Below are 16,465 nucleotides of genomic sequence, written 5' to 3'. Positions count from 1 at the left end.
AGTAAATCTGCCTGTACAGACTTAGCCTGATTTCCTCTAACTTCCACATCTATACTTTCCTCTTGATACTCCACAAAACCTTCAAAAATTCAATTATGTTCAGGATATTTTACTCAAAAGACAAAAGCAGGCTGGCATTTTAAAAAGTCTATATGGTTGAAAAAAATGTTTTCTGAAAAAACAGAAGAAAAAAGTTGGAAGGGGAAACTATATGCTATTGCACACTTCAAAAATAAGACTATGAATAAAGAAATTTAAATATAAAAAATCTTTTCGGATCCTGTTTGGTTATTTAAATGCTGTGTTTGCGATCGCTAAAATTTCTTTCTAGAAACATTTTAAACAGAAAGAATTAACTTAACAAATTAACAATTGACAACAACAAAAACTTGGATAGCTCAAGTCCCAATTTCCTGATTACTTAAACAATTCCAGAAACATCCAAACTTGCAAAAAAAAAAGGTTAACTTACCCATATAGCAAGATTTACTCTTTTCCCACCAATATTTAACTTCTTTGTTAGGAAAGATGCCTAGAAGAGAGAGAGAAATACACACACATTATTATAGGGTTGGGTATAGAAGAATAATATTGCCTCATGCCCATGGCTTTACACTAAGGAACAATCTTAATATAAAGCATTAAAAATTGATGGGGGAAAAATAAGTAGCTGAGTTTCAATTCAAGTCAGCATAAAACTACAGTTATTCCTTCTACATCACAGGGGTTAGGGGTGTGGTGTCCCTTTGATGTGGAAAATCTGGGTAATATTTTTTGGCCCACCCTTCATACCAGAGCAGAAGTCTGAATATTTTTTTCTTTTATGGGGTGCTTGCAGTACCTTATTGTAAAATCTGTGTTGATATTATACAATATTAAACATATATTTTTATGTATTTCTGAGTTTCTAAACTTTTTTTGTCATCTGCTGGCCTTTGTGTGTTGCCTGCAGCTTCCACAAAAATTCCCATTCAATTTCTTATGCTAACCTGTGATGTATTGAAACCACGACAGGAAAGTCACAATGGGGTAGAGATAGCTGTACAGTAGATGTACAGACTATGGTTAGGCTATAAAATTTCCAGAATTCAACAATTCAGAGAATACTTACTACACAATGTGCCCTCTTTTTAATGAGTACAAAACAATGTGGGCCCATCCTCAAGGAGTTTTTAATCTCACTGGCACCACAGGCCACACAAAATATAGCTATAAAATAATGGGAATTTACATCAGACTTTGATGAAAGTTCTGTCTGCATGTTTCTCTGTAACATGGAAATGATCCTGGCTCTTTGAAGGTTATGCCAACAAACTCCTGGAGGTCCCACACCAAGATAGAAAGAATATGGATCTAAGGATGGACATGATCTCTTGTCCAAGACCTATCAACAGATTGGCTTCATGAGGACAATTACTTTTGATGCCATAGTACCTCATGAAGATCATCTATGAAGTCATAGTAGGAACTGCAATCTGTGAAGAGAATAACCTACCCACACCAGAGAAAAATCATGGATACTTTTAAGTATTGAGTATGTATCAGAACATATCTCCAGATGAGCATTAACCTCCCAAAGTGTTCGTTTTGAACACTTTGTTTATTTGAACAACATAGCCTATGTAAAGTGTTGTAGGAACTGCCTATAGATCCAATTTATAGGCAACAAAAGAAAACATCTCATTACTTTATAGTCACTGCTTGCCTCTGACCAAAAACAGCCATTACCCAGCTTGATACTGAACTTCATCTATCAAACTTGGCTCTAGTTGCAAACACATGTATCTACAATCTCACTAACGTAGAAACTCCTTCCAAAAGTGAAAATCATAGTCCCCAGCCATATCTTTTTATTCTGTGTAACTTTTGCCACCCTTATTCCCCTGAACCTTCCATGGAAGGTCCACTCAATGCACTGGTAGTCTTTCTGTTGGTGTCTTGACATTGTGTGCATACCAATATAAAATGAGAGTCTGTGTATCAGTTATTTTTTACTCTCACTACAACACCATCTACTTTCCTGATCATACATCTCTCCAATGACTTCCTTTATACTACTCTTATCTTGCACAATTCTTGGTCAGTAACGTACTGCATCCTAATCACGTCCCCAATGTGCTTCTCCATTGTTCTTTGATAGCCCTTAATTTTCATTCTTCAGAAATGGTGGATCATTCATATAGTAACATAGTCATATAGTCATATAGTAATACAAGAAAAATATGGTTGTTAAAAGTTCGGCCTTTGATTCAGGAAGAGATGTAGGGGTCATTAAAGCATTGCGCGATATCTCAAAGACAATCTAGCCCTTTCTCCTACTGTTCAATTCTGGGACCAGCTCATTGTCTATTTGCAGTGCCTGTCCAATATATTTATACTGAACAACTAATTCTATGAGATACCTGTTCAAGCAAACATGGTAATCTAGACAACAGATATTCTTTGTCTACTTGTTTTTTCCAGTGTGGATAGTTAGGCTGAACCCTTACATGATTATAAGTCCAATGCTGAAGAGCTTGATGCAATCACCACAATGTCATAAACAGGGGCCTCTAAGCTAGAAAAAATTCTCTCCCATTTAGACTCTATGCTATACATTCTCTATGATACTTACAAGTATCTTTAGTGAGGGTACATCTCACCACTACCATTTTAATTGGGACTAATCAGGGCAGTGGGCAAAATTTTTTGTTTTAAAATTTTTCTGTTTTAAAAATATTCAAGGGGCAGCTAGGTGGTGCAGTGGATAGAGCACTGGCCCTGTAGTCAGAAGGACCTGAGTTCAAATTCGGCTTCAGACACTTGACACTTATTAGCTGTGTGACCCTGGGCAAGTCACTTAACCCCACTGCCATTTTTTTTTTGGTGAGGCAATTGGGGTTAAGTGACTTGCCCAGAGTCACACAGCTAGTGTTATGTCTCTGAGGCCGCATTTGAACTCAGGTCCTCCTGACTCCAAGGCGGGTGCTCTATCCACAAAAAATTTTTTTTCAAGAAATCTTTTATAATCTTTTATATACACAGAAGACACTTTATAAGACATCCTTTAAAGTGACTAATATTTTGCTTTGCTGAATATTTTTATTAATAACCAACAACATTAAGATAACATACTCCCTACATCTTTTAGTCAATTGTGTAAGCCTGACAATTCCCTTCTCATACTTTCAACATCAAGGATGGTTTCGGAAAGTGAGTAGAATATTGTTGTAAACATTTGTAGAAATGGTTAAGCAGGCATACAGGTCAGTAGTTATTAATATTCTCTTGATTACATTTTGATAAAGATGAAGTCCAAGGTCCATTTTTTCTGACCCTTAAGGCTTCCCCTTTCAGATATCTTCAGAATAAATCCCTTAATGCCCTTAAAATGTGTCACCTCCAGTTAAAATATGTCACCTCTGGGAATATTTTATCCAGTCTACCTGTTTTTCCTATCTCTTTTTTCTTAATGCCATTTCAACCTTCTAATGCAGCACACCTGAAATTATGATGTCATGGTGGTACAACCATCATTGAGGTTTCTAAAAACTCTACTGAAATTGTCAATGGCCACCAATAACATCTATCACCAAATTCAATGGCCTTTTTTTCATTCTCTTTCACAGAATTTCAAAGAGGCTTCAGAAGGCATCTTGTCCAACCTGTACATAAATCTCCTCTACAAGTGGTTACAAAGCCTATATTTAAAGAACTCTAGGGAAAGGGAGCCCACTACCTCCAAAAATAACCAACTTTTTTATATAGCTCTATTAAACTGCTTTAGTTCTTGACCTCCTCTGAGTCAAAAGTATATATCAATGAATTTTAAAGACTTTTATAGGTGAAGAAAACGAAGTATGAAGAGTTTAAATGACTTGTCCTAGGTAACACAATGATGGGACTTTGACGTGCACTTTCTTGCTTTGTTATTTCTACCCCACCATTCTATCTCTCATTGATCTACTATAGACTTCTGAACTGATCCCATTTCAGCAAGACCCCAGAAACACAGAAAACACAAAGAACTATACTATGAATTAAAGGCTTATTATGTGCAGAGCACACTGCTAAGGAGAATGAAAGTTTAATTGAGATATTGTCCTTATTTTCATGGTTGAAGTCTGGTAGAGGGGGTAAGACATCGACATAAATCTATAACTACTTTGTATAAAAGAGGCCAAGCCTGGAATCAAGAAGACCTGAATTAAAATTTGACCTCAGGCACTTCCTAGCTGTGTAACCCTGGGCAAGTCACTTAACTGTTTGCCTCAGTTTCTTCATCTGTAAAATGAGCTGGAGAAGGAAACTGTAAACCATTCCATTATCATTGCCTAGAAAACTCCAAATAGAGGTATGAAGAGTCAGACATGACCGAAATGACTGAACAACAATAAAATACAATGTGTGAAGACACTGCTTTGATCTCCAAATCAAGACTCAAAGCATCCCCTGGACGTTACAGATCTATCCAAATTATACATCAACCATAATAAAAGATATTTTACTCCTTGAACTAGTTACAGCTTTCAGTAAAAAACAACAAAAGATTCCTTGGACTTGTTGCTTAAATCTAAAATATTTACACTAGTATGGACCTTTTACTGCTCAAAAAAAAAGCTGTTTTAACTGACTCAGCCTGTAACTTTCAACCTATCATTGTCGTTTAATTTTATATCACAGCCATAACACATACAAATAAAACCAGCAACCAAGCCTGACAGTACACACCACATTCTATAGCCAATACTTAACCTCAGAGAGGAAAGTGCGTAAATCCTCAGTTCTCAAGGACCAACACTGGTTACTACGAGTGTTCAACTGGAGTTCAACTACCTTTTAATGTTAATTTATTTGCATTATTATAGTCATTATCTTCTGACTATAATAAAAAGCAAGTTAACTAATTGCTCACTCTGCAACAATTCATTAGATTTTCTAAATATATCAATCACTTCTAAAGAAAGAGACTTCATTTACCACAGTATACTCAAATAAATTATAGGCACCCATACTGTTTACAACTTTTGGTGATTTTTTGGTTTTGTTTTTGCTTTCACAAAATGTACTGCTACATTTAAGGCTAAATGGAAGCTTCTCAAGATATATGCAGAGTAGTAGGATTATGAATGAAATGTGTGACTTCTTTAGTGACTTTTCTCCCATCACTCCAAACCACTTAACAGAAAGTTTGTACCAATCCACACCAATAACTGTTGTGTATTAGTAAACCTGTCTTTCTATAGCTAGCTTATCTTCTATTACTCTCCTTCTGAACTCTACTACAGACAGACTGGATCTTTTCACTATCCCCTGAACCTTTGTCACTGACTTAGCTCACCTATTACGTTCCCAAATCTTCTCTGTTTATTTAAGTACTATCCAACCCCTATCTCACCCATCTTTTTTTTTTAATAATTTTTTGATTTATCAACAATCACTTCCATAAACTTCTGAGTTTTAAATTTTTCTCCCCCTCTCTCCTCACCTCCCTCCCCAAGACAGAGTGCTGTCTGATATAGGCTATATATATACATTCCTATTAAACATATTCTCACATTAATCATGTTGTGAGGAAGAATTAGAACCAACAGAAGGAACCACAAGAAAGAGGAAACAAAACAAAACAGAAGGGAAAAAAAAAGCAAATAGTATGTTTCAATATGCATTCAAACTCCACAGTTCTTTCTTTGGATGTGGATAGCATTTTCCATCACAAGACTTTTGAAGATGCCTTAGATACTTGCATTGCTGAGAAGGGCTACATCTATCAAAGTCAGTCATGGCTGTTGCTGTGTACAACATTCTCCTTGTTCTGCTCACTTCACTCAGCATCAGTCCATACAAGTCTTTCCAGGTTTTCTTGAAGTCTGCCTGCTTGTCATTTCTTACAGCACAATAGTATTCCTTTTCATTCATATACCACAACTTGTTCAGCCATTCCCCAATTGATGGGCATCCCCTCAATTTCCAATTCTTTGCCACCTGCAAAGAGCTGCTATAAATATTTTTGTACATGTGGGTTCTTTTCCCATTTGTATGATCTCTTTGGGATACAGCCCTAGAAGCTATTTCTGGGTCAAAGGGTATGCACATTTTTATAGCCCTTTGGGCATAGTTCCAAATTGCTCTCCAAAACGGTTACACCATTTTACAATTCCACCAACAATGCATTAGTGTTCCAATTTTCCCACATCTTCTTCACCTATGTTTTCAATGAAGTTTTACCACTCATTTGACATTTATTATATAATGCTTTGTTGGAATGTTAACTTTTAAATACATTATTTCTTCCTAAGAATATCTTAAAAATGACGGCATGGACCATGCCTTTTGCTTTTTTAATAGGTGTTACAGGCATAACAATGTCCTGAAATACTAAATGCTTGAGAAATAACTGATGAATACCCAACAATAAATATATGCGTCCATTTATTTCAGGACCATTTGTGCTCCTGAAAAGAACTTGGTTAACACAAAACCTAAGGGAAATTATTTTACATGTACAAATGAAATTCACTATAAAAGAACCTTATAGTTAATCCTTCCATTAAGATACATTTACCTAGTTTTAAGAGTTTAGAGTACAATTAACACTACATTAAAAATATTTTGAAAAATGATTAAGTTGTGGTGTATGAATGTGATGGAATACTATTATGTTGTAAGAAATAAGGATAGAGATTATTTATAAATCATTAAATATATTCAAGAACAATTTATACTATTAACATCAATATTATAAAAACAAACAATTTTGAAGACTTTTACAGATGAATGAAGAATGAAATGAACCAGGAGAACAATTTATACAACAACAATGCTGTAAAGAATAACTCTGAAAGTTCTAAGAATTATGATCAATACAATGATTCCAAAAGAGCGGTAATGAAACATATTATCCATCTCCTGACAGAGAGCAGACAGATAGGGTGCAGAATGGAACATATTTTTATATACAGACAATGATAGACTTATTTGTTTTCCTTGCCTATGGTATTTGTTACAAGGAATTTGTTTTTTTCTCTCTTTTCTTTCAATGGGTGGTGGATGGATTGAGAGAAAATAAACTTCTGTTAATTAAAAAAAATTAAAGGAGAGGTTGGGGAGTACTAGAGATATGAATGCTGCATTCATTTTTAGATAAGGTCACTGTATTGTTAATTTAGCTTGTTTTACTTTGTTATAAGAGATCTCTGAAGGAGTGGGGGTGGGGAGAAAGAATGTGTAAATGTATTGTGAAAACAAAGCACATCAATAAAACTTTGAAAAATAAAATGAACTGAATAATTCTCCCTTTTATCTGCTTTCTAAATTGTGGTTTTTGTAGGTGAAACTTCTCATACCGGAAAACATGTTTTGCATAAAATATCTCTTCCTTCTCTTCTCCTGTTCCATAGTTCTGGAACTCCTACCCTGGGCCTCTAGGAATCCTGGAAAAGTGAGGTGTGGGAGCAGGTAGAGAATCATAGCTATCTTCAAGTATTCAAAGGTCTATTATGTAGAATAAGGAACAGACCTGTTCTGCTTGGCCCTAGTTCATGCCTTCTCACCCTGTGTAATATTTGGCCATATCTTTCCACACATCCACTATATAAATTTACCTAAAGTGCTAGAGGTCTTCTGGTTCCTTTAATTTCTCCCTGTTTTTCAATTGTGCTACTACCGACACAGATTTCTTCCATATGCATACAATCAGAACCACTTTTCTTAGCATCTCATTTTCAGTGTCAGCTATACTTCCAAACAAAGCATACTGGTAATAAGGTAGTGGAGTCCAGGTCTGTTAGTTCTACCTCTCCATACAAAGCATGTGCTTTACTGACACAGCTTTGGAGAGCCCAGAATCACCTCCTTGGCACATTGAGATGACAAATAGCAGCATGATATGGTCTTATGAGAGCATTTTCAAGGTAGGTAGAAGAGACACAGTTCCTGCCATCAAGGAACTTATAATCCAGTTGGTAAGATATCACACAAATTAATTACATACAAAACCAAGTATAAAACATGCAAGTACAAAGGGCTATGTGAAGATTCCAGGATGGGGAGTTTACTTTCTATGAAGGACAGGTCTCTCTCCAAAAGAGAGAGATAGAAAGGAATTCATGTTAGGCATTAGGGACAATACAGCAGTAAGAAAAGGCAAAATGGGTTTTGAAAACAGTATATAGTACCGTTTGGAAGATATGTAAACAACAAGAATCACTGAAGATTACTAAGGAATAAAAATATAAGAGGTTAGGCATTTTTTAACATTAAATACACATGACTGTCAAGAGTAAACCGCAATAACATAAACATAGAAGAGAGACCAGTTCAACAGGAGGCAATTCAACTGCAATATTCTATAAGAAATGAAATGAAAGCCAGGGCTAGGTAATAGCAGGAGGAATGGAAAAGGCAGATTAGATACACTGTGGAGAAAAAAAAAATCAGAATTTGGCAGTTGAATGTATTTTTATTTTTCCTGCACCCACTATAACCAAAGATAACTTCAAGATATCCAGTCTGGTTGACTAGAAAGATGGGGAAGACAATTTAAAAAAATGAAATTAGGTAGCAGCTCAGTTTTGGAAATTATGAGTTTGAGGCTCTGGAGGTGGCACCCAGGTAAAGACAGTTCAGCATTTGGGAAAGACATGAAGTGTAGTGGAAAGAGTCCTGATCTGGAGTGGGGATACAGATTAGAATCCTACCCCAACTATCTGTGTGACCTTGGACAAGTCATTTTACTTCTCTGAGCTTCAGGTTCCTCATCTATAAAAGATAATACTTACACTATTTTTCTGGCTACATATGTTAACATATGGACAACAATTTTTATATTTTAAGTAGCTAAACATGTTATTATTAAAGGACAGAGATAGAGATTTGGAAGTTATCTGCACAAATGTGATAAGTAATGCTGGGGAGGTGGATAAAATTAAAATGAAGATAAAATATAGAGAGAAGAAGACCAAAGAAAGAACAATGGAGAGAAAGATGCAGGAAGAACCAGTGAAGACAAGCCAGAAAAGGATTAGCAACAAAAGTAAAACAACTAGAAGGTTCATGAAAACCAAAGGAAAAGAAAGGATTAAAAAGGGAGGAGGGTAGTCAGTGTCAAACAAGGCAGAAAGTTCAAAGACAGTGAGGACTGGGAAAAGGCTTGCATATTTGGTAACTAGCCTAGGGAAAGGTCAATTTGTTTTGGCAACTAGGAGGCAACTGGTGACTTTTTAGAAATGGGTGTCTCTTAAAGGTGGGAGGTCAAATTTCAATAGGCTAAGAAAAATTGAGATTAGACTCTTTCAAAAACTTTGGAAAGGAAGAGTAACATGAAACAATAGCAATGGGGCTAGCAGGTTGGTGGAAATAGTTTTGTTTTGGAGGAAGGATATTTTGTTTCGCTTTTTTTTTTTTTTGAGCACAAGGGAGCCATGAAGATGACTGCAGGCAAAGGCAAAGGAACTGCTAGAGAAGGGAATATTTAAAAGATAAGAGAGGAGATCATTAATGATTAAGCAAGACATCAGAGAAGGTGGGAAGGGAAAAGTTCAGATCAATTAAGAGCACAGGTAAATTGATTAGTCTTGGCAAGGAAAAAGACTAGGAAGGAAACTGTCTCCTGAGACAAAGAAGTATCGGTAGGTAAAGAAGTTTTGAATATGGACAGAAGGGAATCAATCAATCAACATTTACTAAGCATCTACTATGTGCTGGTCACTGTACTAAGTGTTGGAAATCCAAAAAGGCAAAAGACAGTAAGTGCCCTCAAGGACTCAGTTGACTAATCTCAGATACAGATGAATGATCAAACAGTGCTACACTTCTCTTCCTCACAGGGTCACATTTTCTTATTAGACCCCCACAAGAAGTCTGTGAGGAAAAACAGGCATTATTCCCTATATTTCATAAATGAGGACATTAGAGCTCAGAGGCTGTGACTTCTAGTCAGGTCACACCGGTTTAAAAGTGCTGGGGCAAAATACTCAGTGAAAATCAGACTGCCGAAACAGGATGTTTTAAAATCTGCAATTAACTAGTTAAAGTCTGTTAAACTAACAATGGGCTGACTCATCGAGAAGGTTTCTTCACTTTGCATAATTTTTTCAATTTTGACAAATTTTTATCTTCTTAGCCAATACATTACTGGTTAGATAGATTTTTTATGTAGATTTACTCATAGCTAAAATGCTTACCAACACTTTCCTACTATAGTTAATCTCATGCCTCAAAGAATTCAGACTGATAATTTATAAAAGTTAAATGACTACAGCAAACCAAGTGAGATCAATTGTAAATCAAGCCAACTCTTATCCTTTACTACCTGTGCTTAATTTCTAGTCAGGTTCTAAACAGTTTAGGAACAAAGAAAAATCTTTCAAATCCTTTTTTAAAAGAAGACCAAAGTCATTTCTGAAGTGCTATAGCACTTTTCAAAGTTCTAAACAAATACTTCACCATCAGAGAAGAAATATACCTATACCATGAATCTGGTTATATGACTGCTGGGTCTTGTTTTGAGCAAGATCAAAATTTCTCCTAAAATTATCCAAACTTTTCATATCTCCAATTTTCTACTTCATCAAGCACAAACATAAAGATGTCATCTGTCTCTTCAATGTCAGAGAGATTTTTTGATTTGTGGATTTTCTTTACTAAAGTAAAGGCTGTAACCCCTATTCTCAACCTAGGCTATTCCATCCATGTCATCCTATAACTCCTCCAAAGGACTGGCCCAGTCTGAGAGAGGCCCTCATCCAAGTCCTTCAATTTTCTGTGAGCATAAATTCTCCTCTTTTGAAGAGAGGGGTGGGGTGTTATGCAAGAAACTGATGATCAGAAGCCACAAGATATGGACTAGATTGCCCAGGAGCTGCACTGGTACCCAGAGAATGCTACAGCCCATCTCTACCCATTGTATCTCTCTCCTATCCTGGGCCACAAAGAACAGTTAACTTAGTAAGAGGATAGAGAGAGCCAAACAAAGTAACCTCTGTGCACACCTCTAACAAGGAACCTTTCGCACCCTCAAACACATATTGTCAAACTTATTTGTGACCCACCATTTGCCCTAGTCTGGAAAGGTAGTAAAGTAGTATTTAGATTTCTAGAAACTGATCAATTTCAAGCTGGTTGCCCCAGCTCAAAAATATCAATCTTTATAAAATAAAGTCAGGTTATGTTGGCCTGAATCTAGCTGGCAAACTGCAGAATCAATTTCTAGATCTTAACTTGCATGCTGCTCCGAGGATGTAGGCCAACTCACTTAAAAAGAGAGCATTTGAAAAAAATTTTCCTTCGGGCAGCAAGGAGAGAGGGAGAAGGAGGAAAAAAGGGATTTGGACCTCTGATGCTGTTAGGTTAGGAACTCCTGGTGTGACATCCATTCTGCAGCTCAACATCAACCAAATTTTACTAATTCAGAGTTGTCTAGAGCTCTGATTAAGTGAATCCTGATTTTACAAATGAAAAAACCAGCACTCAGAAGTTTTATCTTAACCACGTGTCTAGGGTCAGGAGGCCCAAGTTCATTCAAATCCAGCCTCAGACTCTAGCAGTGTGACCTTAGTTAAATCTGGTAACCTCTCAGTCTCAGTTTCCTCAGATGTAAAAATAACAACTACCTCCCAAGTTGTTGTGAGAAAACCATACAAGATAATATCTGTAAAAGTTTGTGCTCTTTTCCACTGTATCAAACTCATTCTCCATCTGCAAATTAAAAGTATACACATTTTTGTCATTCTGAAGTCAAACTTATTATATAACCTCATTTAAAAGATCCAGGAATTTTAGAGCACTCCTGTATTTTACACAGGGATTTCCCTATATTATGCTCCACTATACCGTGGAACTTAACCTAACACTCAAATTTTACCATTAAAAACAGAGACATATTTAGATTTTTCTGCTCTCTGAAAAGAGGGTGAGGGAGGGAGGAAGAAATGTTAAGTCTAAGCCAAAACAACCCAACATCAAAGTGTCCCAATATACTATTTAATCCTACACACACATTTATAAATATATGAAATATTTTAAATAATAAAAATATAAATTAAATACATATGAGTGTAAGACTTAATATATACAAATATGTATTTAATTTATATTTTTATTATTTAAAATATTTTATATATTTTTAGATACATCTATGTATGTGTGTGTGTGAGTGTGTATAGATACAGATACATGTCTCTCCATTGATCTAAGCCCCAAAGTTCTCATGCAACAGGCAGTTTGCAGAATTCTGAAACAAGATACTCTCTAACTGGAATTTCACCAAGATTAAAACACATACCCATAGGTTTATATTAGTTAAAGCTGGAAGTCTCTAATTTCTCTCTCAATCCTAATGGCGTCACTTGGTACACAGAAACACATGATCACTAGCTCTTGTCTGGTTTAAGTGTTTAGTGGATGGTGGAGGCAGCTAAAATCAAAGTGCCATTATGTTCAAGGACGGAAGCCAAATATTCAAAATACATGAGAAACTTCAAAATCGTTATCTTCTATTTTCACATTAGAACAACAAGAAGGTATATTTAAATGTCATTCAAAACATAAGTTTACTTTATAGGCCTGCTTAACTGGTCGAGTTTCTATAGTCCTTGGTTCTTATTTATCTTACAGAGTTTAGTGACTTGTGCACAAAGATTCCTATTTGTTACACTGTTTAATATTAGAATGTCTTTAATACATACTGACACTTGCAAAAGTAAATGTGTTAGAATATAAATTATGTTGTACCAAAAATTCACTTTTAACCCACTTCTCTTTTGGCCCAAGCAGTGTCATTAAAGAGCCCTCACCTAACAGAATTCAGAATATTTCAAGTACTATTGTACATAGGAGATTTCTGAATTTTTGAAATAAGCACTAAAAAGAAATTGACCACCAATGGAAAAACAATTGGGACTTTGCATCCAAAACACACTGTGTGTAATACAAATATACACACACACACACACACACACACATATACACAAACACCAGGTACACAGTTACCAGAGACCTACTATAACAGCAATAATATCTAGCATTTTATATAATACTTTGAGGTTTAAAAATCATTTTACATGGTTTCTCATTTTATTTTGAAATTGGATCCCGATTTGAGAATGAAAATTTGATAGCGAGTTGATAAAAATCTGACTGAAAAACCTTCTCTTCCAGCTGAAAATTTTATTTGCTTTTCTATTATTCTCTTTTTCACAGGACAACAATTTTTCACAGGATCAACAGCTCTACAGATATCTGAAAACATCTATTCCAAGTCCTTCATTTCACAGAGAAGGAAACTGAGGCCCAGGAAGTTTAAGTAAGTTGCCCAAGTTGCTTGGCAAGGTCTACACTAACCTTTCCTAGGGGAGGGAGGGAAGGAGAATAACTATACACTCTTACCTCCACTTCCACACCAATGTTTATCCTGTAATTCACTGAAGTGCACTTTAATCATACAAAGTAATTCCAGAAAAATACATTAAAAAAAACTTACAGCGGTAAGTTTCTTAAATTTTGGAGAGCAACTGTGTTGTTTCTATCAGCTGGCTGACTTCACAGACAACAGCAGCAAGAACCAAAGGCCAAACACAGGCAACAAATGAAACTGCCTATAACCTACCTGGTCATTACAAAAACCTTCCAGAGAGTCCAGTTCTGCCAATCAGAACATAATTCAAAGACGCGAAGAACAAAATGGAACTTGCATAAACACTTAGTCTTCACCAGCTATTAAGTTAGATGTCAGTTTCACACAGCCAGGACCTAACCCAAGTTCCTGATTTCAGAAGCCCAAACCAGCCCAACTCCTCTAGACACTCGCTACCCAAGCGCTGTTAATTAATACTGTGCTGATGATCTCTCCGATTAGAATGTGTGCTCGCTGAGGACAGTGGCTGGGTTTTGCCTCTCTTTGTATCTCCATAGTGCCTGGCACCCAGCAGGTGCTTAAAAATGCTCCGTTTATCTGCCACACAGGTAAACTTAATAAATGCTTTATCTATCTGGAACATAATAAAGACTTTACCTCCCAGTAATTGCTTAACAAAGGTTCCATCTATCTATCGGGCACATAGTAAGCGCTTAATGAAGGCTTTACCTCAATGCCACAAGTAAACTCCTAAGGCTTTACCTATCTAGCCAGCACCTAGGAAGTGCTTTGTAGATCTTCATCTACCCGGCACGCAGTAAGCGAGCGCTCTATGCCACAAGATAAGCTCCTAACGCTTTATCTATCTAGCTGGCACGTAGTAAAGGCTTCATAAATGCTTTATCTAGCAGGCATGTAGTAAGCGCTTAATACCAAGTATCCCCAAAGTCTCAGTGCAGCTTTGATGGATTTGGGGGTCACCCCACATACGCTTGGTGACTACTGACCAACGCGACCCAAGAGGAGCCAGAGGAGTGGGGGGCCGTGCACGACACGCGAGGCCCGGAGGCCGGCGTGCTCAAGGGGCCCCGCCGGTAAGGGGCTGTCTCCGGCGCCCCAAGGTGACAGGCAGGGCGCCCTGCGGCGGGGCGCGGCCCCCATCCCGCCTCCCGGGCCCGGCGCGCACCTGCAGGGTGGTGATGTGCTTGTCGTTGAACTTGTTCTCGCAGTAGCGCAGCACCAGCGACGTCTTCCCCACGCAGCCCTCGCCCAGCAGCACCACCTTGAAGGAGTAGGCTCGGCCGCCGCTCGCCCCGGCCCCGGCACCGCCGCCTCCTCCGGCCGCCGCCGCCGCCGCCATCCTGCCCGCCCGCCGCTTCCCCTCCGAGCCGAGCTCCCAGCGCAGCGCAGCCCCGGCGGCGCCTTCACATCCGAGGCCCGGCCCCGCAGCCGCCGCAGCCGCCGCCCGTGGGCTCAAGCCCGGCCCCGCCGCCGACGGCGACAACGACAATGACTGCGACGACGCCGGCCTCCCGGCCCCCACCGGGCGAGCAGGACCTCAAGCGCCCAGCCGAGGTCCGAAAAAGGACCGCGCTCCACGTCAGGGGCCTGGGGGAAGAGCGCTCCCTCTCCGACTGCCTCTAATGGCGTCTTCTTCCTCCTACGTCACACGCAGCGTTCACGTGACGGGTGGGCGGGGCTACGGGAGCAAGCCCGGAAGAGACGCGCCTCCGCCCGCTCGCGGACGAGGCAAGAGTCCGTGGCGCCCGCCTACCCGGGCCGGGCGGGCCTCTGGTTAGCGCTGGAGACCACGCCCCAGCTCTAACCTCCGGGCCTTTGCACAAGCAGTCCCCCGCTCCCGGAATGCATCCCCTCCTCACTGATGCATTTTATTTACATTAAAAATACACGTGTGTGTATGTATATATGTATATATGTACATATTTGTATATATGTATATATGTGCACATATGTATATATGTACATATATACACACACTTATATATACTTCTATTTACTCAATAAAGCGGCAATGAATCTCATAGCAAATACGTTAGTTTTACATAGGAAATAAGTCAGTAAATTAGCATTTATTAAGAGCATTTATTATTTGCCTAGCACTGTGCCAAACTCTGACATACAAAAAAAGACAAAGGACAGGCCTGGCCTCAGGGAATTCACCGACTAATGGGGGGAGACAGTATGCGAGCAACTATGAACAGCAAGCCACTTAGAGGATAAATCGGGTGGTATTATAGGAAAGGCACTAGGTCTAAGGAGGACTGGGGAAGGCTTCTTGAAAAGGTTGGATTTAAGCTGAGAGGAAGCTAGGACTGACAGCCAGGAAAAAAGCTGGGAAAAGAAAGCTGTTTTTCGTCCCCTCCCTTTCTTTTTTCTAATTTTTTCTCCCCAAATTTAATTATATTATTTTTTCCCAATTAACAAGCATTTTCTCTCCCTTCCCTGTCCTCTCACACACTATAAAAAGAGAGGGAAAAAAACTTCATAAACATGCACAGTCCAACAAAACACATTCCTATACTTGGGAATATATGTCTCATTCTCTTTCTAACATCCATCACCTAAATGTCTTGTACTTTATTTGAAGTTGATCGTCGCTGTAGCAATAGATGGATAGCAGCTTTATCTCTGGCATTCTGAAATCCTGGTTTGTCTTTGCATTTACCAGAGTTCTAAAGTCTTTCAAAGCTGTTTTTCTTTATAATGTGGTTGTTATATAAATTGTTCTCCTGGTTCTGCTCACTTCACTCAGCATCATTTCATAGAAATCTTCCCAGTTTGTTCTAAAACTGTCCATTTCCTCATTTCTTATAGAGTACTAATATTTCAGTACATTCAAATACTATAATTAATTAAACCATTTTCCCAATGGGTCCCTTGAGAACTGTTCTTATTTGTTCTGTTTATAGTCAATCAGGGAGGATTTCCTGGTTAAATCAATGAGAGGATATTTACACCTACTTTATAGAATGTAGAACATAGTTTTTACTTGAAATAAATGTAGGCACAGAATGATTGTCTCTAGTTTTTTCACATGTTGTTGGTCAGAACTGTTTTATCCTAAATCCTTTTTCAGGAATCAAAACCCAGAAATCATATTTCTATTGGAAA

General features: G+C 38.1%; 1 protein-coding gene across 1 annotated transcript in view; it reads right to left on the bottom strand.

The window, feature by feature from the left end:
* The window catches only part of RAB21 (RAB21, member RAS oncogene family), a 35,880-nt gene extending 20,877 nt beyond the window's left edge, over nucleotides 1-15,003 (bottom strand). Inside the window, exons 1-2 of the mRNA XM_020968869.2 lie at nucleotides 14,520-15,003; nucleotides 473-532 (exon numbers count right to left, since the gene is read on the bottom strand). Coding sequence (XP_020824528.1) covers nucleotides 473-532; nucleotides 14,520-14,693 — 234 coding nt within the window. The 5' untranslated portion in view covers nucleotides 14,694-15,003. The remainder of the gene's footprint in view (nucleotides 1-472; nucleotides 533-14,519) is intronic.
* Between the last annotated feature and the right edge of the window lie 1,462 nt (nucleotides 15,004-16,465).

Source organism: Phascolarctos cinereus, unplaced genomic scaffold (assembly GCF_003287225.1).
Source record: "Phascolarctos cinereus isolate Bilbo 61053 unplaced genomic scaffold, phaCin_HiC Scaffold_1;HRSCAF=81, whole genome shotgun sequence".
Taxonomy (NCBI): Eukaryota; Metazoa; Chordata; class Mammalia; order Diprotodontia; family Phascolarctidae; genus Phascolarctos; species Phascolarctos cinereus.
Note: the sequence above shows the minus strand (reverse complement) of the source record. Positions and strands in the feature narration are given on the sequence as shown.